The sequence below is a fragment of the Canis aureus genome, chromosome 21, assembly GCF_053574225.1.
Source record: "Canis aureus isolate CA01 chromosome 21, VMU_Caureus_v.1.0, whole genome shotgun sequence".
Lineage (NCBI taxonomy): Eukaryota > Metazoa > Chordata > Mammalia > Carnivora > Canidae > Canis > Canis aureus.
The window spans coordinates 22,423,967-22,446,637 of record NC_135631.1 but is presented as its reverse complement, the minus strand read 5'-3'; the positions used below and the strand labels follow the sequence as shown (position 1 = coordinate 22,446,637).

Below are 22,671 nucleotides of genomic sequence, written 5' to 3'. Positions count from 1 at the left end.
TCTCCCTCCCTTTGCCCCACCCCCCTACCTTGTTCTCAAATAAATGAATCTTTAAAAAAAAAAAAAGACTTCTGTCTTATACTAATTTAATAGTTGCTGTAACACTACTTTCACATCACTCTAAGATAGATGACATTAGTATTGCTGTGTGCTCTCTGGCACCTAATCAGGCCCAGAGACAGAATGAGACCCTTACCACCTGGGTTATGAAATTCTTCAGTCTCAGGTGGCCTATTTACGGTCAGACCAGAGGCGGGCACCACTCATTAAAGAGACTGGCTCCAGTGGGCAAAAGCCCCAGGAGAGACTGACGCAGCTCCTACGACTCTGACTTCGGGAATTGGGCCCATCTGCCCCAACCCAGGCATGTTCACTCATGCCACCTAACGGGTAAGAGCTTACAACGGGAGCAAGGTGCTTACCCATTGATGGTGGATGCCATGAATACAAGGTAGGGACCCAGGAGGCTTTTCACCAGGGGCAGGGGGATGGCGGCAGCTTCATCTATCACCACAAGCTCAGCCTGACCCAGCTTCACAGCATCTGCAGGATGTATATACTGTGGGGAAGAAAAGCTTCTATTATGACCCAGCCACCCCAGGGCCATGGCTGTGATCCCTGAGGCCTCATAAAGGCCACTCTCTGTCCTCCCTCCGCCTACCCAGTTCTTCTTCCCTTCTACTTTTCCTTTCTACTTTTCCTTGACAGGAGAAAACAGAATGGGCCTGGAGCCAGACACCTGGGTTCAGAAGTTCAACCACCAATTATGTGCCCCTGGACAGGTCACTTAGCCTCACAGCCTCAGACTCTGTGCCTGTAACGTGAAGGAAATACCTACCTGATAGCTGCTTGAGAGAAAGATCAGGGAAATCTGGAAAAATGCCCTGGCTGGTGCCTGGCCTACTACTGATAGCACTGTTTCTTCAGGGCTTCCTGCTATTTTTAAAGTTGGTGCAAGGTCACAAAGAGGTATTTTACAGTTGACCTGACCAGCCAACCAACATAAAGACATGCAACCTCACTAGAAATCAGTGCAATGCCAAAGACAACACGGAGATCCCATTTCGCATGCAGACAGGTAAAAATTAAATAGTCATAAAACAATCCATGTTGGTAAGAACTTGAGGAAAACAAGAATTTAAAAACAAAAATGCTGGTGGGAAGGTAGACTGGCATACTTTTTAAAAGAAGAATTTATTTATTACTTTTTAATTTATTTTTATTTATTTATGATAGACATAGAGAGAGAAAGAGGAGCAGAGACACAGGCAGAGGGAGAAGCAGGCTCCATGCCAGGAGCCCGACGTGGGACTCCATCCCGGGACTCCAGGATTACGCCCTGGGCCAAAGGCAGGCGCGAAACCGCTGAGCCACCCAGGGATTCCCCTAAAATTCTCGGAGAACTTAGCAAAATCTAATAAAGGGGGCAATCTATGCATACCCTAAATCCAACCGCTCCACTCCTAGAAACATAAACAGTAGTATAAACATATAATGCTTCAAATCAACCAAAGCTACAAGCTTTAACCTGGACAAATCTTATAAACAAATGCTGAGTATCAAGGCAGGCCGAGAAAGGACAAGCACAGTATGTTAACATTCATGGATGCCTAATTACATAGTAAAATACAAACACACAAACTGAAAGGAAACACCCCAACCCAGAGCAGAGTTACCTATGGGGAGTGGCAGACAGACAGAATGGGATGGGGAGGGGTACAAGAGGGGCTTCACCTATGTCTCTGATGCTCTAGATCTTTAAGACAAAAATACAAATGACTTTTAAAATATGGAACATAGCAAACAACAAAGTTTCAACATTTCTTAGGCTTACGTGCCTGGATTCTGAGTGTTACCTTCACCTCTGTGCTTTTCTGAAGTATTTCATTACAAATAAGATCTAACTGCTTTGCGGGAAGTTGAAGGATGGATCAGGGAAACAGCAACTCCACTCAACTCTAACAGCAAATACACACTCTCCATAGGGCCCCATGTCTTGGACTCTTAAGGGGAAAAACTCAACAAGCACCTCATAAAAGCAGCAGAAAGCAGCCCCCCGGAGAGGCGTAGCCGACTTTAATCTAATATGCGTCTTTTTCTCAATTTCCAGCAAGGAGAAGGAGGCCTCAAAGGGACCTGTGTGGAGCCTCATAAAAAGTCAGGTCACCTCTTCTGTATTTAAAGTCCAGCCTGGAGACAAAGGGACTCTGGCCATTTAAGGGGGTCTCTGATTACAAATCCAAAGAGCAGCAAGGGCTGAACCTGGGCATTTCAGGGTAATGTTGTCTTTCTTTGGTTTGTGTATATCTTTGTAGAACTTCAACAGGTCTCTGTATTCTCACTACTGGTCAACAGCCTTCCAGGACACCCCACCCCACCCCACCATCAGACTTCCCTCCTTTCAAAAGGTGAGGCTGAGGGAATCTGGCAAAAGTGGGAAGAAATGTACAGAATGAAGAGATTTTAGAAAGAGACCTAGTAAGGAAAAATTAAGATCCTTAGGTAAAAGGCATAAAAACCATTATTTACAATCTGGACCTCTGATGAAACGTATACCTCCCTGACAGGCATATACACATGCCTTCGCGGGCATACAGGTCATAAACTGCCAAGTTTCCCTGGCCTGCTTCCCACCCCAAGTCCAAAAATAATCGATGAGCCTCCTGCACTAGAAGCCCAGGGGCCTCCATCCCTTCTGCAAGCCTGTCACACTGATACTTCTCTACAACTGAACAAAATTACAGCCTTTAGACAAGCGCAGACCGTTCAGGCTTCCAGAGCCCTGGAGATTTATAGGGCTTTCAGGGAAACACTGTTTAAAAAGGAAAATAGGCCACTGGCTAAACCACAAAGACTCAGAGTACATCTTGCAAAGTTCTTTTTTCCTTTTAAATGGAGAAGCTATTGTTCTAGTTACAGATGCACCATTTCAAAATCTACTTTAAGCAAAAGCAGAATTAATGTCAGTTCTTTTAGCTGATCAGCATGCTCGCAATCCCAAGACTTACTCAATTTTCAAGGGATAAAGCTGTAACTTTCCAACCTGGCTACATTCATTTGTTAGTTTGTTTGTAAGTTTTCCTTGAGAAGAGACTAAAAATCTGCATCAAGTTTGTCATAAAACAGCAACACTGTATACACCATTACACAGGACATAAAAGGACAGTATTAAACACAGCAGGACACTGGCTCCACCCAGGGGTTTCAGAACTGGCCTCACCTGAATGGTCTGCCTATGTTCTCGGAACACATTCACTCTGATCACTGCTTTGTTAAATTCAGGATTGAGAGACTGAATGATCTCATAATCCAGATGCTCCTGATGGAGAGAGTCAAATCAATGACAAATTTTAGAAACTAAAAGTAAACAGGCATTCCAAAGACTTGACCTAGATTTAAACCCAGCACTGAATCCAAATAAGTACTTATCCTAATTTCCTACCTGATATTGCAGAGCGTCAAATCCTTTAAATACAAACTCAAACAGAGTGTGGAGGTTATCAGGGCTTGGGGAGGTAACAAAGATATTGGAGTACCTATTAAAAGAAAAGGATGAATTTTATTTTTTTTTTAACGATCAGAAATCCAAAAGGGCCATTTAGGGAACATAAAAGGAACATAACATAATTTCGGTTTGTCCCGTCACACAGGTGATTATCAGAGATAATGGCAGAAAGAAAGAACACTCTTTAGGGAGGAAAAGTAAAGCAACTCCAGATCTGAGTGTATTTTTCCTCCCAAATGAATGAAAACACATGAACAACATGAAGGTAGCATGTCCTGGCAATTAGCTCCTGACATCTGTGAAAGCACACTGCCAACAGGTGCCTGGACACAACTCCCTCAGTTTGCAGAGCCAGCGTGCTACCTCTCAAGCCTATGTCCTGGGACAAGAGGGTGGCCTCACAGTCATCACTAGCTGTGCTAAGGGGGTATCAAACCATGAAGCCAGATGCTCAGGTCAAGGCCACAGCGGACATGCAGGGGACCCTGGGTGGGTGTAAAGGATGCTAAAGGCTAAGGTGCTGACTGCTACCGCCAGGCAGCAAGAACTAGAGACTACCAGTCAGGGGCTGTGCTCAGCCCCGGCACTATCACCACTGACTTGCTGGGGTATCTTCGGTGACTCCTAAAACTCCCCAAGCCTCGGGTTATCCAACTGTGAAATGCTTACGGACTGATTAGGAGCACCAAGGAAGACAATGCACATGAGGACATGGTAAATTCTAGGTCTATTTCTGTATGTGAAGTTGGAAGTACACACTCTCCTGGCAACTGCATAAATCTTCCACCCAGGGCAAAAGAACAGAAAAGGGAACACCTGGGTGGCTCAGTGGCTGAGCGTCCTCTTTCCGCTCAGGTCGTGATCCCACTGTCCTGGGATCAAGTCCTGTACCAGGCTCCCCCACAGGGAGTCTGCTTCTCCCTCAGCCTATGTCTCTGCCTCTCTCTAGGTCTCTCATGAATAAATAAATAAAATCTTAAAAAAAAAAAAGAACATCACACTCTCAAATGAAGCTCCTCGAAAGCAAACAAAATCATTAAAATCATTAAAATCAAACGTGTACTTTTCACAGTCAGCAAAGATGGTCATATACATTCCCATCTCCTGAAGAGTTTTAAAGTTTCTTACTCCTGTTTCTTTGCTTTTGTACATCTGCCCAACTTTTTGTATGTGTTCAACTTTAAACAGTGATCACAAAGGTCCTGGCGAATGTATCCATGTGTACCTGCACATACAGTTTCAGGGCGGGGTGGGGGGAAACAGTGTCACTGTTTCTAAACGGGAACCCACAACCCAGAGAAATCACACAGGAGCCTGCACAGACCCAGGAACAGTCTCCTGGTTCCCTGACCCCTACCCTGCACATTTATTCCTCAGAGCTCAGACTTCCCAGAGGGAAAAAGACCTCCTTACCCGAAAGCTACTGCCCCAGCAATAGCCAATCCCAGAGCTGCAGACTTGCCCCTTCCTCGGGCAGCCGTGAGCGCAACAGTACTCCTCAGGGTCTTTTCAGAGATCCCCTCGATGAACTTCAAGACAGCTTTGGCCTATTAACAGAGAATCCCATTAGGTGAACTTTGAGAAAGACCAAGTTCCAGCCATCTGCCATCACTACTGTGGAGACGTCGAGGCTACATCAAAGGGGTCAGTTCATGCAGGCCAGGAGGCAAGGCTCCGCACTCGGGCCTCTTAAGGCCTGGTCAACTCCTCACAGTCTCAAGGCTCTAAATGCCTTTCAGGTGCTGGCAACACCCAATTCACATCTCTGGTCTGGACCTCTTCCCCCCCGACCCTATCAAACTCCTGTATCCACGCAATTGCCCCTACATGTCTCTACCTGTACATCTGCCACACTGCTCAGACTGTCCCCCCTCCCACCTCCTCCAGCTACAGCCTTCCCCATCTCAGTTACCTGTCCAATTGCTTAGGGCAAAAGCTTTTCTCCATTTTATCCTCACACATGATTCACCAGCCAAGCTTGCTAGTGCTACCTTCAGAATATATACAAACCCCACCACTCCTCATCAGTGTCCTCCACTACCACGCTGGTCAAAGCACTATCCTGTCTTCCCCCATTACTACAACAGGCTCCTAGCCTTTCTGCTTCCACCTTTGTTCCTCTATGGTCTAGACACAATATAGCAGCCAGAGGGATCCTTTTAAAATTCAGCCTGGGGATCCGTCTGGCAGCTGTGCTGAGAAACTGTCCATGAGAAACCCTCAGTGGGTGCCCACCTCTCAGAGAGTAAGTGTCAAGCCCTCAAGGGCCACATGGCTGTGTCTGTCATCTCCTACTCCTCTGCTCACTCTGCTTCTGCCCAGGTAGCCTGCCTGCTGGTCCTCCAGCATGCCAGGTAGAGACTCCCACTTCGGGCCTATGCACCCAGTGGCCCCTCTGCCAGAAGCACTCTCCCTCCTGACAGCCCCACAGCTCATTTCCCCAACTCCTTCAAGGCTTTGCTCTAGGATCATCTTCTAAAGAGGCCTCCCAGAACTGCAGCCTCCGCCCACCTCTTGCACTCCCGATCCCTCTTTGGTGCTGTTTGTGTTCTTCCACTGTACACAGCACCTTCTACTACACTGGCCTGTTTCCTTGACTACCAGTCTCCACCCACCAGAACATACGTAAACTCCATGAAGCAGGTGTGCCCCTCCTTTTTACCACTAAGCCCAGTGCCTAGGGTAGTGCCTAGCACCTAGGAGGACGAGAGCAAGAAGCACTGAATGAGAGGAACCATAACACTAATCAGGGGCCAAACCCTACTCCCCGACTGCGGTCTGCCCTGGGAACAGGCCTAGGCTGGGAAGAAGGCCAGATGCTCCGGCCTGGCCTGTGTGGTCCGGAAGAAGTTGCCCTGCACACCCAGGCAGCAACAGTAAGAAGACACTGAAGGGATGCAAGTCCAGGCAAATGGAAGGGCAGGAAGGGGACAAGCTCTAAGAAGCCAGTCTCTCCAGGTGGACACACACACAGGAGCTCCAGGTCCTGCTCATCCTGACTTGGCTTTTGCCTGAACACTGTATTTTGCTCTTTTGTTGCTTACTATAGAGAAGTTTTAAATCAACAAAACACAACCGGGAAAAATCCACTAACATAATAGAAGAGGAAGAAATATGGACTAAAAATGCATTCTTGGGACGCCTGGGTGGCTTAGTCAGTTGAGTGTCTGACTCTTGGTTTCAGCTCAGGTCACAGTCTCATGGGTTGTGGGACTGAGCCCCCGCATCGGGCTCCCCGCTCAAGAGTCTTCTCTCCCTCTGCCCCTGTCCTGCATGCATGTGTGCACACAAACACTCTAATAAATGAATCTTTCTTAAAAATACGTTCTAAAACAATATGCTAAATGAAAAACCAATCCTCAAAAAATAATTTACAAAACAAAAAAACTCACATGACAGTAATTATAGGAAAAGAATACCTGCTTCTCTCATAATTAAAGCAACACAAATCAAAACACAAATTGGTAGGCTTAGAAGTTTAACCATGGCCAGTGCTGGCAAGTTGTAGGGAAAAAGGCATCTGCACACACTGTGGCTGGCTCCATGAACTAGTGTGACACCCAGTTTAATGCACACACACTCTATTCCAATAATTCTTCTGGAAACTTATCCTAGAAGGCCTAACAGCATTGTTTGTGATAGCAAAAAAGCTGGGATCAATTCAAATGCCTACTAGGCGACCACTTACACTATATGGTGTAACCCCTGCACGTTTTTAAAATCTCCATTTCTATGCACAGAAAAAGTTCCAAAAGAACAAACAATAAACCGTTAATGGGAGCTGTCTCTGCAGGGTGGGACCGCCAAGCAGAAATACGATCTTCCATTTTTCACGCACATCTTTCACTTTTAGTGATTCTACTATATATTTCCTTATAATGCTACTGTTTTTACAGCTTCCCTCTCTTGCCTTTTTTCCATCCTCTTTCATTTCCTCTCTGACAAAGGGGGGCAGGAAGTGGCTCAAAGCAGCCTAGAGTCTGCAGCCTGGGCTGCAGAGAGAGCTATGTGGCCGGTAACTCCTATTTCTAGAATGCACAAGGAAATCAGCCTGCTGGGACTCCGCCCCAAATGGGAGGTATCACTGCAGCTGTTTTCCATCATGAGGGCAGAACCCAGGGCCAAGAGGCCTCGACTGTTCCTTTGGCTCAGGCTAGACCAGAACCCTGAACACACCTGACAGCTTGAAGGCCTCTGGGCACTGCCAAATCAGCTCCCACACAGCCCAGGGACCACCAAAGAAGTTGAGTTTACCAGCCCTGGTCACCACAGTGAGCACAGAGATTCATTCTGGAAGCTCCCAGCTAGGCCCCACTATCTGTACCTAAAGATCTGGCCCACACTACCACAGGGCCCCATCAGGCCCCACTCTGGAACCAGGGTAAATACAATTGGCCACAGGCTCTCCTCTCACTTCTACACAAAACACAAGCAAAAACCTTTATGTCATTAAAACTTAACTGAAACGGAATACAGATATGATATTGCAAAAATCACTCCTCTTTAAATTCAATCCGTCTCCCCTATCTCCCCACACCCCAGACCCTCTATTCCCAGAACTGATGCCCTAGGATGGGCAGGGAGGCAATCCTGGGACTTGCTGTGAACACAGACAACAGAGAACAGCCCTGCTGTTGCTACAGGAGTTCAAGCAAGAGAACAGGTCCCTTCCCCAGGAGGATCCATGTCCTGACTTGTCCTAACTGGGCTTCCATTGCTTTCTGCGTGTTCTGTTTGCCCGGGGCACTGTCTACCCTGGGGCGGAGAAGTTCGGAACATCACACTCACCTGGTCTAGGGTCTTGCAGCAATCCACCAACACGCCCACAGGCTGGGTGTCCTGCAAGCTCTCTTTCAACTCCTTCAGCTCCAGGTCAGAAGGACTAAGACTCTCATCCTACCAGAGAGGAGAGGAGAAGGTTCGCCACTGTCATGGAAGGGTGGGTCCTCACAAAAAACACGGCCTCACCATGATTCCTGGACTATGGGGCTGACTCACCGGGGTCTGGGGAGGTAGGGCCTCAATGCTGGCAGCGTGTGAGGAGATGGGCAGAATGCTGAGCTGATCATCGATGACAAGACACTTCTTACAAGAGGCCAGAGAGAGAATAAATCTGCGGGACAAAAACGGTCATGAGGTTTTGGCGGGAGGAGGAGGGCAATGTCTACACAACAAAGGTGGCTTTTCTTCAGGAAAATCATTGGGCCCTCACGTGTCTCTAAGAAAGCTAGAGAAAGCCAAACCCAGTTGGACGGCAGTGCAAGAGAATTCTGAGCCTCCTCTACTAGGCGCCTGAACGTGCTTCATACAGCAAACAAGAACACCCAGAACTCTCTTGAGACGGGTCATAAGCACTCCTACTGTGCACAACCGTCACTGGTCTCTGAGTCACACAGCCCTTCCCACACCATCTCAGGTTCACCATCTGGGGACCAAGCTGTCTCAGGCCATTCTTAAATGGGGAATTCCAAACCCACCCCACAAAGGATCACGAGTCACACAGGAAACAAATCTATACAAGAACAAATTTACCTTCTGCCACAGTAAAGAAAAAATACAGAAAACGGAGAGGAGGAGAGAAAAGTTCCCTTAAGAAATTAACAGACACTCCTGCATGCAGGCAAACATTTGTTTGGCTAGAGTTCAAACTCCTCCAACAGTGCAAGAAGACAGCCTCACAGGCTACGTTCACAGGCTTCCTTCCACTCTATCCAGCAGCACACAGCCGCCTCATAACCTACTCCATCTGCTGAGTGAAACACCAGGGAAGATGAACACCAGGAAGGCCCCAAGCTCCAAGGCCAGGACTTCTAAACCTCAGCACTAGCAACATTTCGGATCGGGTGACTCTGCTGTGGGGCTCTTTGTTCATTTTAGGCTGATCAACAGCATCCCTGGCTTCTACTCACTAGATGCCAGTAGCATTCCCCACCCCCTCCAACCCTCTCCCCCAAGTCATGATAATCAAATGTTTCCAGACATTGCCAAATGTCCCCAAGGGGCAAGACTGCTAGATAAGGACCACTGATCCAGGCCACAGCATCTTAGGGAACACCAGTTTCACAGGCTGCTAACTGGCGTTCCCTAAAAAAGGGCCCTGTGGTCAAATAAATCTAGGAAAAGATCAGTTAAATAGGTCCCTGCTGCTGCAAGACTTTTCAGAAGCTATGACAGCCTAATGCGAATCTTCGCACAGGACAAACCCTACCAGTGTTTCCCAGACACGACTGGCCAGAAACCCTTTTAATATAAAGTCCCTCTTACAATACTAGTGTTCTGTGAAACACATTTTGGGAAATAGTGACCCAGACAAATTACCCCTTGGACAGATGAATAAGCTAAAAGCCAGGGAGGAGAATGACTTGGGTCAAGACCCAGCTCCCCGCTCACTTTCACTGCTTCCAGCTGGCTTCACAACCACCACTGCTGTCAGGAATCTCACCATTCTGGCCCCCTGTGCTCCCTTCCCTCGGACAAAAACACAGCTTTCAGCTGAGTCCAAGACAAAAATATCCTGCCCACCGTGGCTCCTCACAATTCAGGGCCTGGAAGTGTGCCTCAGACCTACCTCTCATTAAATCTTCCCACCACATCCTGATGGGCCTCAGTCCTGTATCTTGAATGCACGTCCTAAAAGAAACAAAATCCATGAACAAAGACATCCCAAAGCAATGCTGAGGCTCCAAGTCCAAATGTGTAGTTCTAACAAGCAGCCCTGGGATCAAGGAGGCGCCAGAGCTACTGCTGGGAATCCACCCCAAGTACCCTGCTGTGCTCAACGGCCCAACTGCTCTTTGCTGGAACGGGGATCATCCAACACTAACTGCCATGTTTTTTATTTCAACAAACTTCCCCTAAAGTCAACTCTGACATTCTTCCACATTTTATCCAGCATCGTAAAATGTATTCATTCATTCAATAAAATGCACATACCAACCGTGTGCCAGACATGCTGGGTATATGCTGGTGTTTAATGAAGCATAATCTCTGTTCTCATGAAGCCTACGGTCTACTGGTTGGGGGGAAACAAATGAGTAAAATTCTGGCAAATGCTACAAATGAAAAACAGGGTGCAGTGACAGCAAATGACAGAGGGGCGGCTACTTACACGCAGTACTGAGGGAAGGGGTGCTCTGAGGTGAAAAGTGGGCAGCCACGTGAGGGGGGGAAGAAGGACACACGAACTGACATGGGCACAAGGTCACTCGTTCACTCACAAGCATTTAACGAGTGTTTACTGAATGCCCAGCACTCTTCCAGAATCTGGGAGTGCATCAGTGAGGAAAACAAAATCCCTGATCTTATCAAGTTCAGCGACTAGCACTGGAAGTCAGACAGCAAACAAGTATATACATAACTTCAGGCAGTTGGCAATACTCTGAAGAAAAATAAAGCAGGTCACACATTCCCAACAGGGGGTGAGGAAAGACCCCACTGGGGAGGTAGTATCTGAGCATGGACCCGAATGCAGTGAGGAAGAGGGCCAAGCGGATATCCCAGTAGCGACAGCAAGTGCACAGGCCTCAGGTGAGAACATACTGGGCACATCTGAGGCCACCTGAGGAAGCCAGAGGAGCCACAGTGGCAAGTGATAGGAAGGGCAGTGGTGGCGGGAAGCAGCTACTAAGGTCTGAAGAAAGTCCAGGTTGCTGTGTAAATACAGCTCGTGAAACCCTGAGGCCAAACCTAATGCCATTCCCCAGCAGCACCATGGGCATGACTGAAAACATAAGAATATCCATATGGCAGTACTGATGGGGTCAGAGACCAGCTGCGCAGCCACTGAGAAGCAGTCCCACTCCTCATCGCGTCCTCAGCTTTGGATGGAAACTACTCCTCCCACAGTCGAAGCTCTTGCCCAACTGGGAATGCAACTGGCAAATGTTCCTTCATTATCCAACAGGATGAGGACTGGTGCAGAAGTCTGTGCATGGTTGCTTTCTTGCAATACACAGACAGAGGCAGTGACATGGCTCTCTGCAGAATTCCATTCCAGAACTGTAACCACCTAACAGCTGCACCACACCCTGAATCTCACTGGTGTTGAATTTGCACATATACCTAAAAGCCTATGTGAAATTCAGAGATGCCCAGGCACTCTGTCATGGCCACTGACATTTCCCCACAGTGACTTTCTCCTTACTTGCAGTCAAAGAGCTCCCAGCCCTGAGCTCATGCTGATGGCTCAATGGAGCTGCCTCAACAGGAATTCTTAAAAGGAGCCCACAGCAAAAACACAGCTTGATCTACATTGCCAGAGTTCAGGTAAAAACCATACACCTACCATGGTCATCGTGTACAACTGCTTGAGTGAATTCATGGTCCGTAGGAGGATGACCACCAGCCCACCACCTTCCACTGTTTCCACAGTTCTGGCCAGCAAGTTTGGAGTCAAAGCTTCAAAATCCTGCAAGAAGGAGACTTTTGAAAGGGCTGGTCATGCAAAGAGCACCCTCAGGGAAGTTTCACCAAGGGCCAGGTGATAAAGTAAAAGGAGGGCCTCAGAACATGAACCCAAGACCACAGTCCCCACCTGACTAACCAGGATGGACACACACACACCCCCTCCTGAGAGGCAGAGAAGTGAGCCCAGCCCTGGAGAATAGGGGTACCTGGTTTTGTATGTCAAGTGTGTCTAATAATCTCAGACAAAATCCTACTGGGGAAGAAATCCTTCCATCTTCATTGATTCACACTTGCATTTCACAAATATCTCACATTCATTTTCTGACGTGTTTACAAATAGAACCTGACAAAACTCAACTGCACCACGTGGGGGAGCCACTGCCTAAAGGAACCTTCTTCCAGGCAACTGGTTAACAGCAGCAGCCTAAGAACACTCCCTACCAATCAGTGGTTGGGTGAGAAGAGGCAAAATGCTCTTTTCTTGTCTCCCAGGTGGGATGCAAGCCAGTAGAATGGGACAACCCACAGGGACATAGAAAGAAAAAAACAAAAAACAAAAAACTTCCAATTTATGATTTTTTCCCCTCGTTTCTTACACTTTATAAGGTACATTTTAAAATGTATAAGTCATAGCAGTGCAATTAGACATCATATAATAAACACATACCAAAATTGGGGATTTGAGCCTAATTCTTTTTCGGGGAGGGGTTGTGCAGGGACTGCCAAGTGTAAAAGAATCAAAGGATAAAACAGAGACTGCCAGAGCTCAAAACAAAACAAAAAACACATGAAACTTAGTCTATTAACTCAACTGGCAAGAGAATACCAGTGAAAAAAATGCACCAGGGGGCTCTCTGTGGGGTAAAAAGTGAGGGGATTTTAAGGACTACAAAGAGGGCTGGACGGTGGTGGTGGTGGTTCTGCTGACCACGTACCTGCATAGAATGCACAAGTGCACAGGTTTACACATGGTTGGTTAAAAAGGTCCCACCGCTCACTGCTCACTGCAGTCTTCAGCCAGTTCCAGTAAGAATCTGGGGATGTGGGGTCACTTGGAAGTTCACAGCACTTTGTTCCTCACCTTCAGCTGGTTAGAACCAGCTGTGAAGCATCTGGGTCAGTTTTGGTATCTCTAGGTAAGTGTTGGTCTAAGTGGAAAAGTTTATTTTTATATGGGGTGGGTCACCAACTTTGCTCTGGAAAGTGGTCAGGTGTTCCACTGATAATGTTCAGGGGAGGCAGCGTAGGTGAATCTTTCTCTTTACGGTCTACCTGTTCCTGTGGGGAGCCCTCCGCGCTCTGACTCCAGGCACAGGCCAAAAGGAAGCCACCCACCTGGAGAACGCACATGCCGAAAGTGTTGCCCAGGATCTTGTGGGTTTCATTGTAGTAGCAGTAGCGAATGTTTGTGGCCGCCACGAACAGTTCGAAGGGGTCATCCTGCTTTATGTTCAACGTCCCATTCTTTATTTTTTTCTGTAGCTGTCGCATTCTTTTCTTCCGGTGACTGTAATCACCCCCCCACACACACACACACCCCAGGAGAGCCAGTTAACAAGAGAAGCTAAAAGGGTGGGAGCAGGGGACAGGCTCAATGATCAGCCACCCAGACCTTCAGAGCTCCAAGGGAACTTGGCAACCAGAGGGCTAACCCGTCCCTTTAAAGGCGAAGGAAAGAGTAGAGAAGTTAAGAGGATGGGCTTCAGAGGGAGCCAGAGCTAAGTGCATGTGGGAACCCTGCCATGCTGTCCTGGCACCTTCCACAAATACTTAACTTCCAAAGAGTAACAGAAGGACCTAAACTTCACATCTGGCTCAACCAGAGTCTGAAACCAACCTTGATGGCCTCATTACCTTAGTCTCAAGCCCATGCTTCCACTACATGGAAGCTCCCCAGAAGACCTGGGAAAGGCAGGGTGACCACTGGTAGTTTACTCATCTTTCGTTAATGAACTCATCTACTTCCTTCCCCAGACTGTGGGATCAAGTCCTGAAGAGCAGCTCTGACTATAACAATACTGACAGAGGATATAAGGGTTGGAATGGGATCTGGAGAGCTCTCAGGAATCCCAAACTTCTGTCTTAAAAACCCTGACTATCCAACTGTCATTTAATTTTCCTCTACAGGAAGAGAGAAAAGTTCCAGAATTGAGGATGATAACTGATCAAAATGTTACCATAGTTCTCTAACTGAATAGCTGGAACAAAGGCCCTCCCTCTGGGCCTGTATTTCTTCACCTGTGAAAAAGGCAGTTGGGCAGGGTGACTGTCACTGTCACTTCTGGCTTGTGCCTTAGCCCATGACTTATAAGCATCAGCTTGAACCTGGTGCTCAGTCACCTCAAGACAGGGCTGGGAGGGATCCCTGGGTGGCTCAGCGGTTTAGTGCCTGCTTTCGGCTCAGGGCGTGAACCTGGAGTCCTGGGATCGAGTCCCACATCGGGCTTCCAGCATGGAGCCTACTTCTCCCTCTGCCTGTGTCTCTGCCTCTGTGTCTCTCATGAGTAAATAAATAACATCTTTAAAAAATTTTTTTAAAAAGGCCTGGGAGAGCTACAAGAGGCACAGAAGAGATTTTTACAAGTGAAGTCAGATAGGTTAAGAAGCTAAGGCAGATGTGCCCAGAACACTGTGAACTGCCCAATTCTGCACCCATCTGATATTTACCAGCTGCACAGCCATGATACTCAAAAGCCCCAGAAACTTAACAAACAGGCAACACGCCTTATTCTTAATCTGTACTAAAAATACTTACCTGCCCAACTATGAAAGAGTATTTACAACAAAATACCTATTATGATTTACAACTACACACAATGACAGACAGCTAAATGCTAACAATGCCCCACGTACTGAGATGAGTGCTTTTATTTTCACCTTTGTGATTTGTCTGTATTTTTCATATTTCTTCCAAGAAAGCTTTTATATAGATTTTTTTTTTTAAAGGCAAACGATTTACTCAAAACCTAGTTTCTTCTAGGCAGAATCAAGTCTCTGTTAAGACGAAAGGATGGTAACTAATCAAATTTAGCCTTTGGAACTAAGTACAATTAAAACAATCTTAGAGCCTGTCAAACAATGCATTCAGCTCAACAAATTATTATCTGAGCACCTAGTACAAACATGCCAGATCATCTAAAAATATGAAGATATAAAGATAAGCAGGAGAAGCCTCCTAACTAAATGAACTTACCACATGGAAGTAAAACAAGACCAGTGTGCAAATGAGCATATTCCCAGGGAAGGAGAACAGAGGATAACCAGCAGGCACCGATGAGGGTGGAGGCGCCTCAAGGTGTGACTACAGGGTTCAGGGGGAAAGTCTGGGGAAGGAGACAGGCCCTCAAAACTGGGGAACATTTCAGAAGATGATGCCAGAGAGGTGGAAGTGGCATCCCAAGCAGAGGAGGCAGCAGGTGCAAAGGCAGGGAATATCCACGGTACAGAGCAGCCAGGGCTAGAGACTCCATTTCAGAGTCAACATCAGAGACAAACACACTTGGGATAAAGGAGAGAGGAGAGGCCCAAGGACAGAAACACACACACTAGCTGGACTGAAGGTAGAGGAGATAAGATCAAGAAAAAGAACGGCTGGAGAAAGCAGTCTGAGAAAGCATCATAGAGGCCAAGAAAGGAGTGCACTTCTGAAGTGACCACACACTGGGTTATCTGCTGAGAAACAGGACTCAGCACCCCAAACTCCCCCAGACACAAAATTATGGGGCAGAACTACCAGGTTTCTACTAGATGGACTGATTCCATCTCCTCAGCCCAGGGGTGGGCATCTTTCCACAGGAATTTGGGGAGAAATACTGATTTCCAACACTGTTGGACCCCAACTGCTATTTCTGCCATGGGAACAAAAGAACACAGAAAGCTGAGCTGTAGCAGCAAAGAACAGAGCAGACAAGCAGAGCTGAGACCGAGCAACAACTGGGAGCATTAGCGCTCTGGGTCTACATGCTCCGAGGCAGAGCTGCAATCTCAGCCCCGTAGGTATCTCCTAGACTTCAATACACTCCCTTCGTGCCTAAGCCTGGTTGTGTCAGAGGTCTGCTATTTACAACTAGGAGTCTTGACTACCGCAGCTTCAGAAAATCAGAGAAGGGCCAACTGTCCGACACAACACTGAACAGGTGGAGAAAGAGCTCTGAAAAGAAGAAGAAAGAGGGAAAAAAGCTGTTGCGTGAAGTATCAGGCTGCCATGACTTTGAAGAGCACAATTTGGTCACAATGATGGAAGCAGAAGCCAGTGAGCAAAGACAGTGTCGCTAGAAGTGCACGAGGCTTCTGTTTCAAGGTGTGTGGCAATAAAAGTGAAAGAAAATGCGAGCCTGACAGATATAAAAACGCGGTATGCAGTTAATCTTTCTTTCTTTCTTTTCTTTTCTTTTTTTTTTTGAGATTGGAGAGCTGAGTATATTCACAGGAAAAAAGAGCAAGTTTCAAAGCGGTATGGAAGTGGCTGGCAGATGAAAGAGGATTCAGGTACTGAAAGAAGTGAGAGAAGAGATCCAGAGTAGATGAAGGGGTTCTCCGTGGACATGGGAGGAAGCACATCCTCCTCAGAAACAAAAGGCAAAAAGAGACTGAAAATGCAGAGGAAATCTACGATGGAAAAAGGCAATTGAAGGCACTTGTATTAGCCAGGCATGATCAGCTTAGGGAAATAAAAAGAAAATCACAGGCAGAAAGCAAGGAATTGAGCTGGGGACTCTATATAGAGCATGGAATGGATTTGAAACTTATTGTCAGGAATGAAGAAAGGACATCAGCTCTACCATTTTCTCTACTTGGAAGTGTCCTCAGAGGTAGCACTTCCCTGATGACCCCTGAAAAACCATGTCAGGGAATCCCTGCCTGGCACTTAATTAAGGAGCAGGAATTTTAAGTGGTATGGGACACTCAGGGCCAAACTTACCTGCTAAACCCCAGCTCTTTCTTATAACACCACAGCACTGAAGGCCGAGCCTTCACGGTTGCTTTGGACAACATGTGATGGAGTATGACCACCTGCCAAAGGAAGAAATCTCAGAATCTCAGGGCCAAAAGAGACCTTAGAGACTGCCAGGCCCAAGACCTCATTTGACAGATCTAGAAAGAAAACTGAGGGCCCGGAAAGGGAAGCGCCCCAGGTCACCAGGCAAGTAGTGCACAGGCAGGAGCTAGAAGCCCGGTCACACACACGTAACCTCATGCTCAGTCCACCCCTAGATCCCCACAAGGCATTTTACTCAAAGAAAACCAGTCAAAGGGATTTAATGCTATGATGTGCTGAAACGGCAGAGGGCCAGTAACAAGCTGTCTCCTCGGGATAAGACACAAACTCAGTCAAGAAGTATACCAGGTCTTACCTGATCCTTTCCTCGGTCCCCGACTACAACAAACAAAGACCTTTGCCGTTCAGCCACTCCATTCTCAATGAGAATCCGAATTCGGTTATCTACCTTCTTCCGCTGCATGGTGAAAGATTATCACTGAAACAGAGAGAAAGGAAACACAACTGGCCATGAACACCAGAATCTGGATGAGGAACATTAGCTGGCAGCCACCTGTGAGGCCTGGGACTGTGTGAGGTACATCTCTAAGTATCATTTTACTTAACCCTCCAACTGCTAAGGAACATATCAGTCTCATTTTTAAAAATCAGGAAACTCGGGCAGCTGGGGTGGCCCAGCAGTTTAGCGTCGCCTTCAGCCCAGGGCCTGATCCCGGAGACCCAGGATCGAGTCCCACATTGGGCTCCCTGCATGGAGCCTGCTTCTCCCTCTGCCTGTGTATCTGCCTCTCTCTCTCTCTCTGTGTCTCTCATGAATAAATAAATAAAATCTTTAAAAAAATAAAATAAAATCAGGAAACTGAAGCTTGGGAGGTAAAGAATAGGTTTCCTCAGCAGGAAAAGTCAGAAGAGGAGCTGTAATTCACACTTCTGTCCAGGAGTTGTTTTTTTTTTTAAACTTGAAACAATGTTCCAAAAAATAGAATGATTAAAATATATGATGGCATATTTCTAGAATAATAAAGCAGCTCTCAAAACAACTCTTTCAAAACCATTTTTAGAAATTATCTAAGGACAATGGATGTATGGATGTAGGTACTTAGGAGAAGATAAACACTACAGGACAAAGCACAGCATCTTTTTTTTTTTTTAATGCATGTACATAACATACAGGGAGAAAAAACCTGGAAGAAAACACCAAAATGTAATTATTTCTGGATGCTGAGAGTGCAGGTGGTTCTTCTTTTGTTCTTTCGATTATTTGGAGTTCTGGGTTTGTTTGTTTCAATTCATATGCACAACTAATAACGTCAGGGAAAGGAGATCAATGAATCCTACTGTGAAAAAGTGTTTCAATGGTCTCCTCCAGGAGGGGAAAACCATACTGAAAAGCCTGTACAGATAAACCTTAAAACGCACTGTGATTGCATATGATACAATATTGCATGGTTACCATAATAAACACACACCAAAGAAACATCAGAATTACATCAATTCTATTGCTACAACAGAAGAATAAGAATGACAGGCCACCTAGAAAGTCCAGGGCCTGCTGCATTCTAAACATAAAGTTCATCAATTGAACCTTAACTGTGCCTTAACTGTCCTAACCTCCAATCCGAATATGGATCTTTAGCAGGTCTAGCTTAGTATCAAACATTGTTATAATCAATGGCTTCCTTCTCATAAGGAAAGGAGCAAGTATAAAGAGTTCAAGTATCTTGGGTGGCCCGGGTGGCTCAGGGTGTGACCCTGGAGACCCGGATCGAGTCCTACGTCGGGCTCCCTGCGTGGATCCTGCTTCTCCCGCTGCCTGTGTCTCTGCCTCTCTTCTGTGTCGCGAACGAATGAATGAATGAATGAAATCTTAAAAAAAAAAAAGAATTCTAGTATCTTGGGTGGCCCGGGCGGCTCAGCGGTTTAGCGCTGCCTTCAGCTCAGGGCGTGACCCTGGAGACCCGGGATCGAGTCCCACGTCGGGCTCCCTGCGTGGATCCTGCTTCTCCCGCTGCCTGTGTCTCTGCCTCTCTTCTGTGTCGCGAATGAATGAATGAATGAATGAATGAATGAAATCTTAAAAAAAAAAAAAAAAAAGAATTCAAGTATCTTGGGTGGCCCGGGCGGCTCAGCGGTTTAGCGCCGCCTTCAGCTCAGGGCGTGACCCTGGAGACCCCGGATCGAGTCCCACGTCGGGCTCCCAGCATGGAGCCTGCGTCTCTGCCTCTCTCTCTGTGTTGCTCACGAATGAATGAAAGAATAAGTGAATAAATAAAATCTAAAAAAAAAAAAAAAAAAAAGAATTCAAGTATGTCGCGGAATAAAAGTGGCAGGACTCCCTCTCCGTCCGCGGGGCTCGGAAGGCTCAGTGAGCGCCCCGCAGCCCCGCAGCCCCGCAGCCCGCCCGGCCGTCGGGAGCCGCCGCGGGTGACCTGCTCGCTAGGAAGGGACTGTGGGGGCCCCGGGAGCGAGACCAGATAAAGCCTGGACTTCACGGGGCTTTCACGGTCCTTGGAGAAAATACTCAAGCGGAACAGGTGAGGGGCGCTGTGCAGACAGACACGATCGGATGGGAAAGGCGCCGGCGTAGCCAGAGGGTCTGAGGCAGGCCCGGGAGGAGCCCGCGCGAGCGTCCCGGGGCTTCAAGGGGGCAGGGTGCAGGGGGCCTGAGGGGCCGGAGGGGCCGGAGGGGCCTGAGGGGCCTGAGGGGCCGGAGGGGCCTGAGGGGACGGAGGGGCCTGAGGGGCCGGAGGGCCGCCTCTCCTTCAGCGGCGCCGTCCACGCACCTGACAGACCCGGCGCGGCGCGGCCCAGGGGGTGGGAGCGCGAGCTCCAACGGCTCACGGCGCGGCAGGGGCGGGGGGCGGAGCGCCCAGCGCCGCCCCCACGGCCCGCGGCCCCCGCCGCGGAGAGCCGAGCGGCCGCCCCCCGCCCCCCGCCCCCCGCCGGCCCGAGGCCGCTCGGGGAGCACGCCGGGGAGGCGCAGCCCGTGCCCCAGGAGCGCCCCGCGGGGAGGCAGTCGGCGCGCGCTCCCGCCGGCCGCCGCGGCCCACGGAGGGCACGGGCCGACCTCGACCCCCTTCCCGAGCCAGCCCGCGCTGGGTACCTGCGCCCGAGCCCGGGGATCCCGGCCGGCAGCCAAGCGGAGGCACGTGGGGCGCCCGGACGACTCGCGCGGCGGGGAGGGAGCGGCGGGCTGCCCGCCGCGGACGCCTGACCGCGCGCTGAGGGGACCTCGCTCCGCGACGCTCGCCGGGCTCAGGCGCCGGGAAGCGGCGTGTGCGCAAGCGCACTAGCGGGGCCCTTGCTCGCCCCGGTCTCCGCGTGATGACGTCGAGGCCCGGAGGCGGGGCCGCAGCCCGGGGGGCCAGCGCCGCTAGGACCCTGCCTCTGCCGGCGGCAGCCGCGGGGCGGGCGGGTTTGCCTCTCCTCGGCCGTAACGGTCAGCCCAGGGGGTCCGCGCCCCAGCTCCGGCCACTGTGCCGGGGCGAGCCCGGGCTCCCAGACGGGCCCGGGGCCGGGTGTTAGCCCAGGGACACGAGACCGACTGCAGGGATCCGTGCGTAACGCTACCGACTCTTTTATTTAGTTTCTCACTTTGATGTGACAAAACGAGGAAGCTGGACTAGCAGGCCCAGTTCGCTCGGCCCCCTCGGCCCCCTCGACCCTCCGGACCGCAGGAACGACCCCGGAGCCTGCGGGGGGCAGGGCGGCCTCTGCCCGGGGCCTCGGGGACGCCCCCTCCGGGCCGCCTCTGGGAGACCAGCCCTCGGGTCTGTTCGCGCTAAGTTACTTCGCCTCCTTTCGTCCTCCATCCGCCGCCCCTACCAGCTCCAGGCGAATTCGCCCAAGCACAAGAACCACCCAGAGATTTATACGTTGGTCTTTGGGCCAAATCGTTGAACTGCAAGTAAACAAATCCCAACCGCTTGCTTCACAGTTCTTGGATACCTCTAAATGTCTCAAGCCGAACTCAAGTCTCTCAGTGAAACTCCTTCCCCAAATCAAGACACTTCCGATTCTAATGTAATCACCACCGCCGCCCATCTAGTCCGATATCCATCATTTTCTAATTCACTCAACAAAAATGTCTATTGTGGGACACAAGGGATCAGGTGATCAAAATGTTCCCGTCATTCATGAAGTTTGCAGGATTCTGCCAAGTTTTAAGTGCTATTAAGAAAACAAGTATGCATAAGCAAACAGTGACTAAGGATATGTTTTAGCGGTGGACGTGGAAGGCCTGTGAGGTGATGACACTGGAACAAACACTTGAATTTAGAAAAGAATGAGCATTAAGGATATTTGAGTGAAAAGCCTTCCCACGCTGAAGATGTAAGGTAGATTTCTAGATGGGAAGAATCCTGGCAGGGTGGCAGCGTAGCCCATGTACCCAGACTGCAATGAGCAAGAACAAAATGGTAGGAAACTAGGCCTTAGGTAATGAATTCACATGGAACAAACTTTAGAATTCTAAGTCCGATGGGAAAACCGGTGGAGTTTGGGGAACCAGGAAGTAAAATCTGACTTGCCCTCAGAAAAGGCTCATTTGTGGCTGCTGTGCAAAAATCTCTGCAGAAGGACAAGAGGAGCAGCAGCCAGCCGTTCCAAGCTACTGCAGTGGGTAACTGTAAGCTAGTCATAGCGGTGGTTACAAGTGCTAGATGACTCAGGATATATATATTTTCAAGGTAGAACCATGCACTTTAAAGCCTAGACACAAGAGTATGAAAGAGGGGGGAAAAATAGCCCAGGTATTTGCCCTGAGCAAAAGGATGAATGCAGGTTAACTAAAGAGATTAATTTGAAACACTAAAAAATTCAAATCGAGATTAGTACTGGAGTTCTGGAGATTTGGGGACCTAGGAATATTTAGGACTCAATGATTGTATTCAAAGTCTTTGGATTAGATGAAATCACTAGGGAAGACTGAAGCTAGACATCAAAGTCTCACAACTTAAGCCCAGCAAAGGATACAGATTACTAAGTGGCTAGTGAGACAGGAAACCTGTAGAATCCATTCACTATCGCCCTCCACTTTATGCTGTCGTCATTTCTCACATGGGCTACTCCAATGGACATCTCTCGCCCCATACATTTTGTTCTCAACACTGCATTGTGTTATTCTTTAAATGGCAACTTTATTAGGTGACCATCCTTTACCCCACCCCTGTCCCCGTACAGTTTAGAAACCCTTCATAGTTTCCAACTGTTGAGACAAAACTTAACATGGAACATAACTATAAAGCCAACTATAGTACCCTTTACCTGTTTCTTCAACCACTAACTACAAAAACCCATACTCTTCCCACCTAAGATAGCCAGCCTTTCTCAGTCGCTGGAGATTGGGCCTTTGGAAATGCCCTTCTCACCACTTCCCTGCCTAATTATTCTTCCTTCAAGTCTTAGTTCAATCATCCCTTTCACGTGTTTCCTGATCATTTTGACTAAGATCATAACCTATCTCAGTCATGGCCTTTGTACCTGTCATCAACCATGTTGCTCCATCATGGCATTTGCTACATTTTTGTGTCACCATGTCATTAATCTTTGTTCAGTAAAAGCAGGAACCAGTGATTTTGTCACCAGAGTGCTTACTGCTTCCCATGAGGCTTGGCAAAGGACACCCAAATTTGCCAAATGAAGCCTTAGTTCAGTGGCTTAATAGAGTGTCTCCCTAATATAAACAGAGTAATTAAAACTAGTACTTACAATAAAAATACAATACTAAGACTTGCCTTTACTAGATCAGGTGGTTTGTACT

The 22,671-nt window shown here is 48.3% G+C and overlaps 1 protein-coding gene across 5 annotated transcripts in view; it reads right to left on the bottom strand.

Annotated features, from left to right (window-relative positions):
• NAT10 (N-acetyltransferase 10) overlaps positions 1-20,169 on the bottom strand; it is a 38,384-nt gene extending 18,215 nt beyond the window's left edge. Inside the window, exons 1-12 of one of the 5 annotated variants that reach the window (XM_077863547.1) lie at positions 20,014-20,169; positions 17,266-17,388; positions 16,833-16,924; positions 13,247-13,418; positions 11,790-11,912; positions 10,074-10,135; positions 8,504-8,618; positions 8,294-8,401; positions 4,919-5,052; positions 3,443-3,536; positions 3,221-3,319; positions 423-559 (exon numbers count right to left, since the gene is read on the bottom strand). In XM_077863547.1, coding sequence (XP_077719673.1) covers positions 423-559; positions 3,221-3,319; positions 3,443-3,536; positions 4,919-5,052; positions 8,294-8,401; positions 8,504-8,618; positions 10,074-10,135; positions 11,790-11,912; positions 13,247-13,418; positions 16,833-16,924; positions 17,266-17,373 — 1,244 coding nt within the window. In that variant the 5' untranslated portion in view covers positions 17,374-17,388; positions 20,014-20,169. Of the gene's footprint in view, positions 1-422; positions 560-3,220; positions 3,320-3,442; positions 3,537-4,918; positions 5,053-8,293; positions 8,402-8,503; positions 8,619-10,073; positions 10,136-11,789; positions 11,913-13,246; positions 13,419-16,832; positions 16,925-17,265; positions 17,389-19,693; positions 19,841-20,013 lie in introns of those variants that run through there. The other 4 variants (XM_077863548.1, XM_077863550.1, XM_077863551.1 and 1 more) reach the window with 4 other exon arrangements.
• Positions 20,170-22,671: the final 2,502 nt, after the last annotated feature.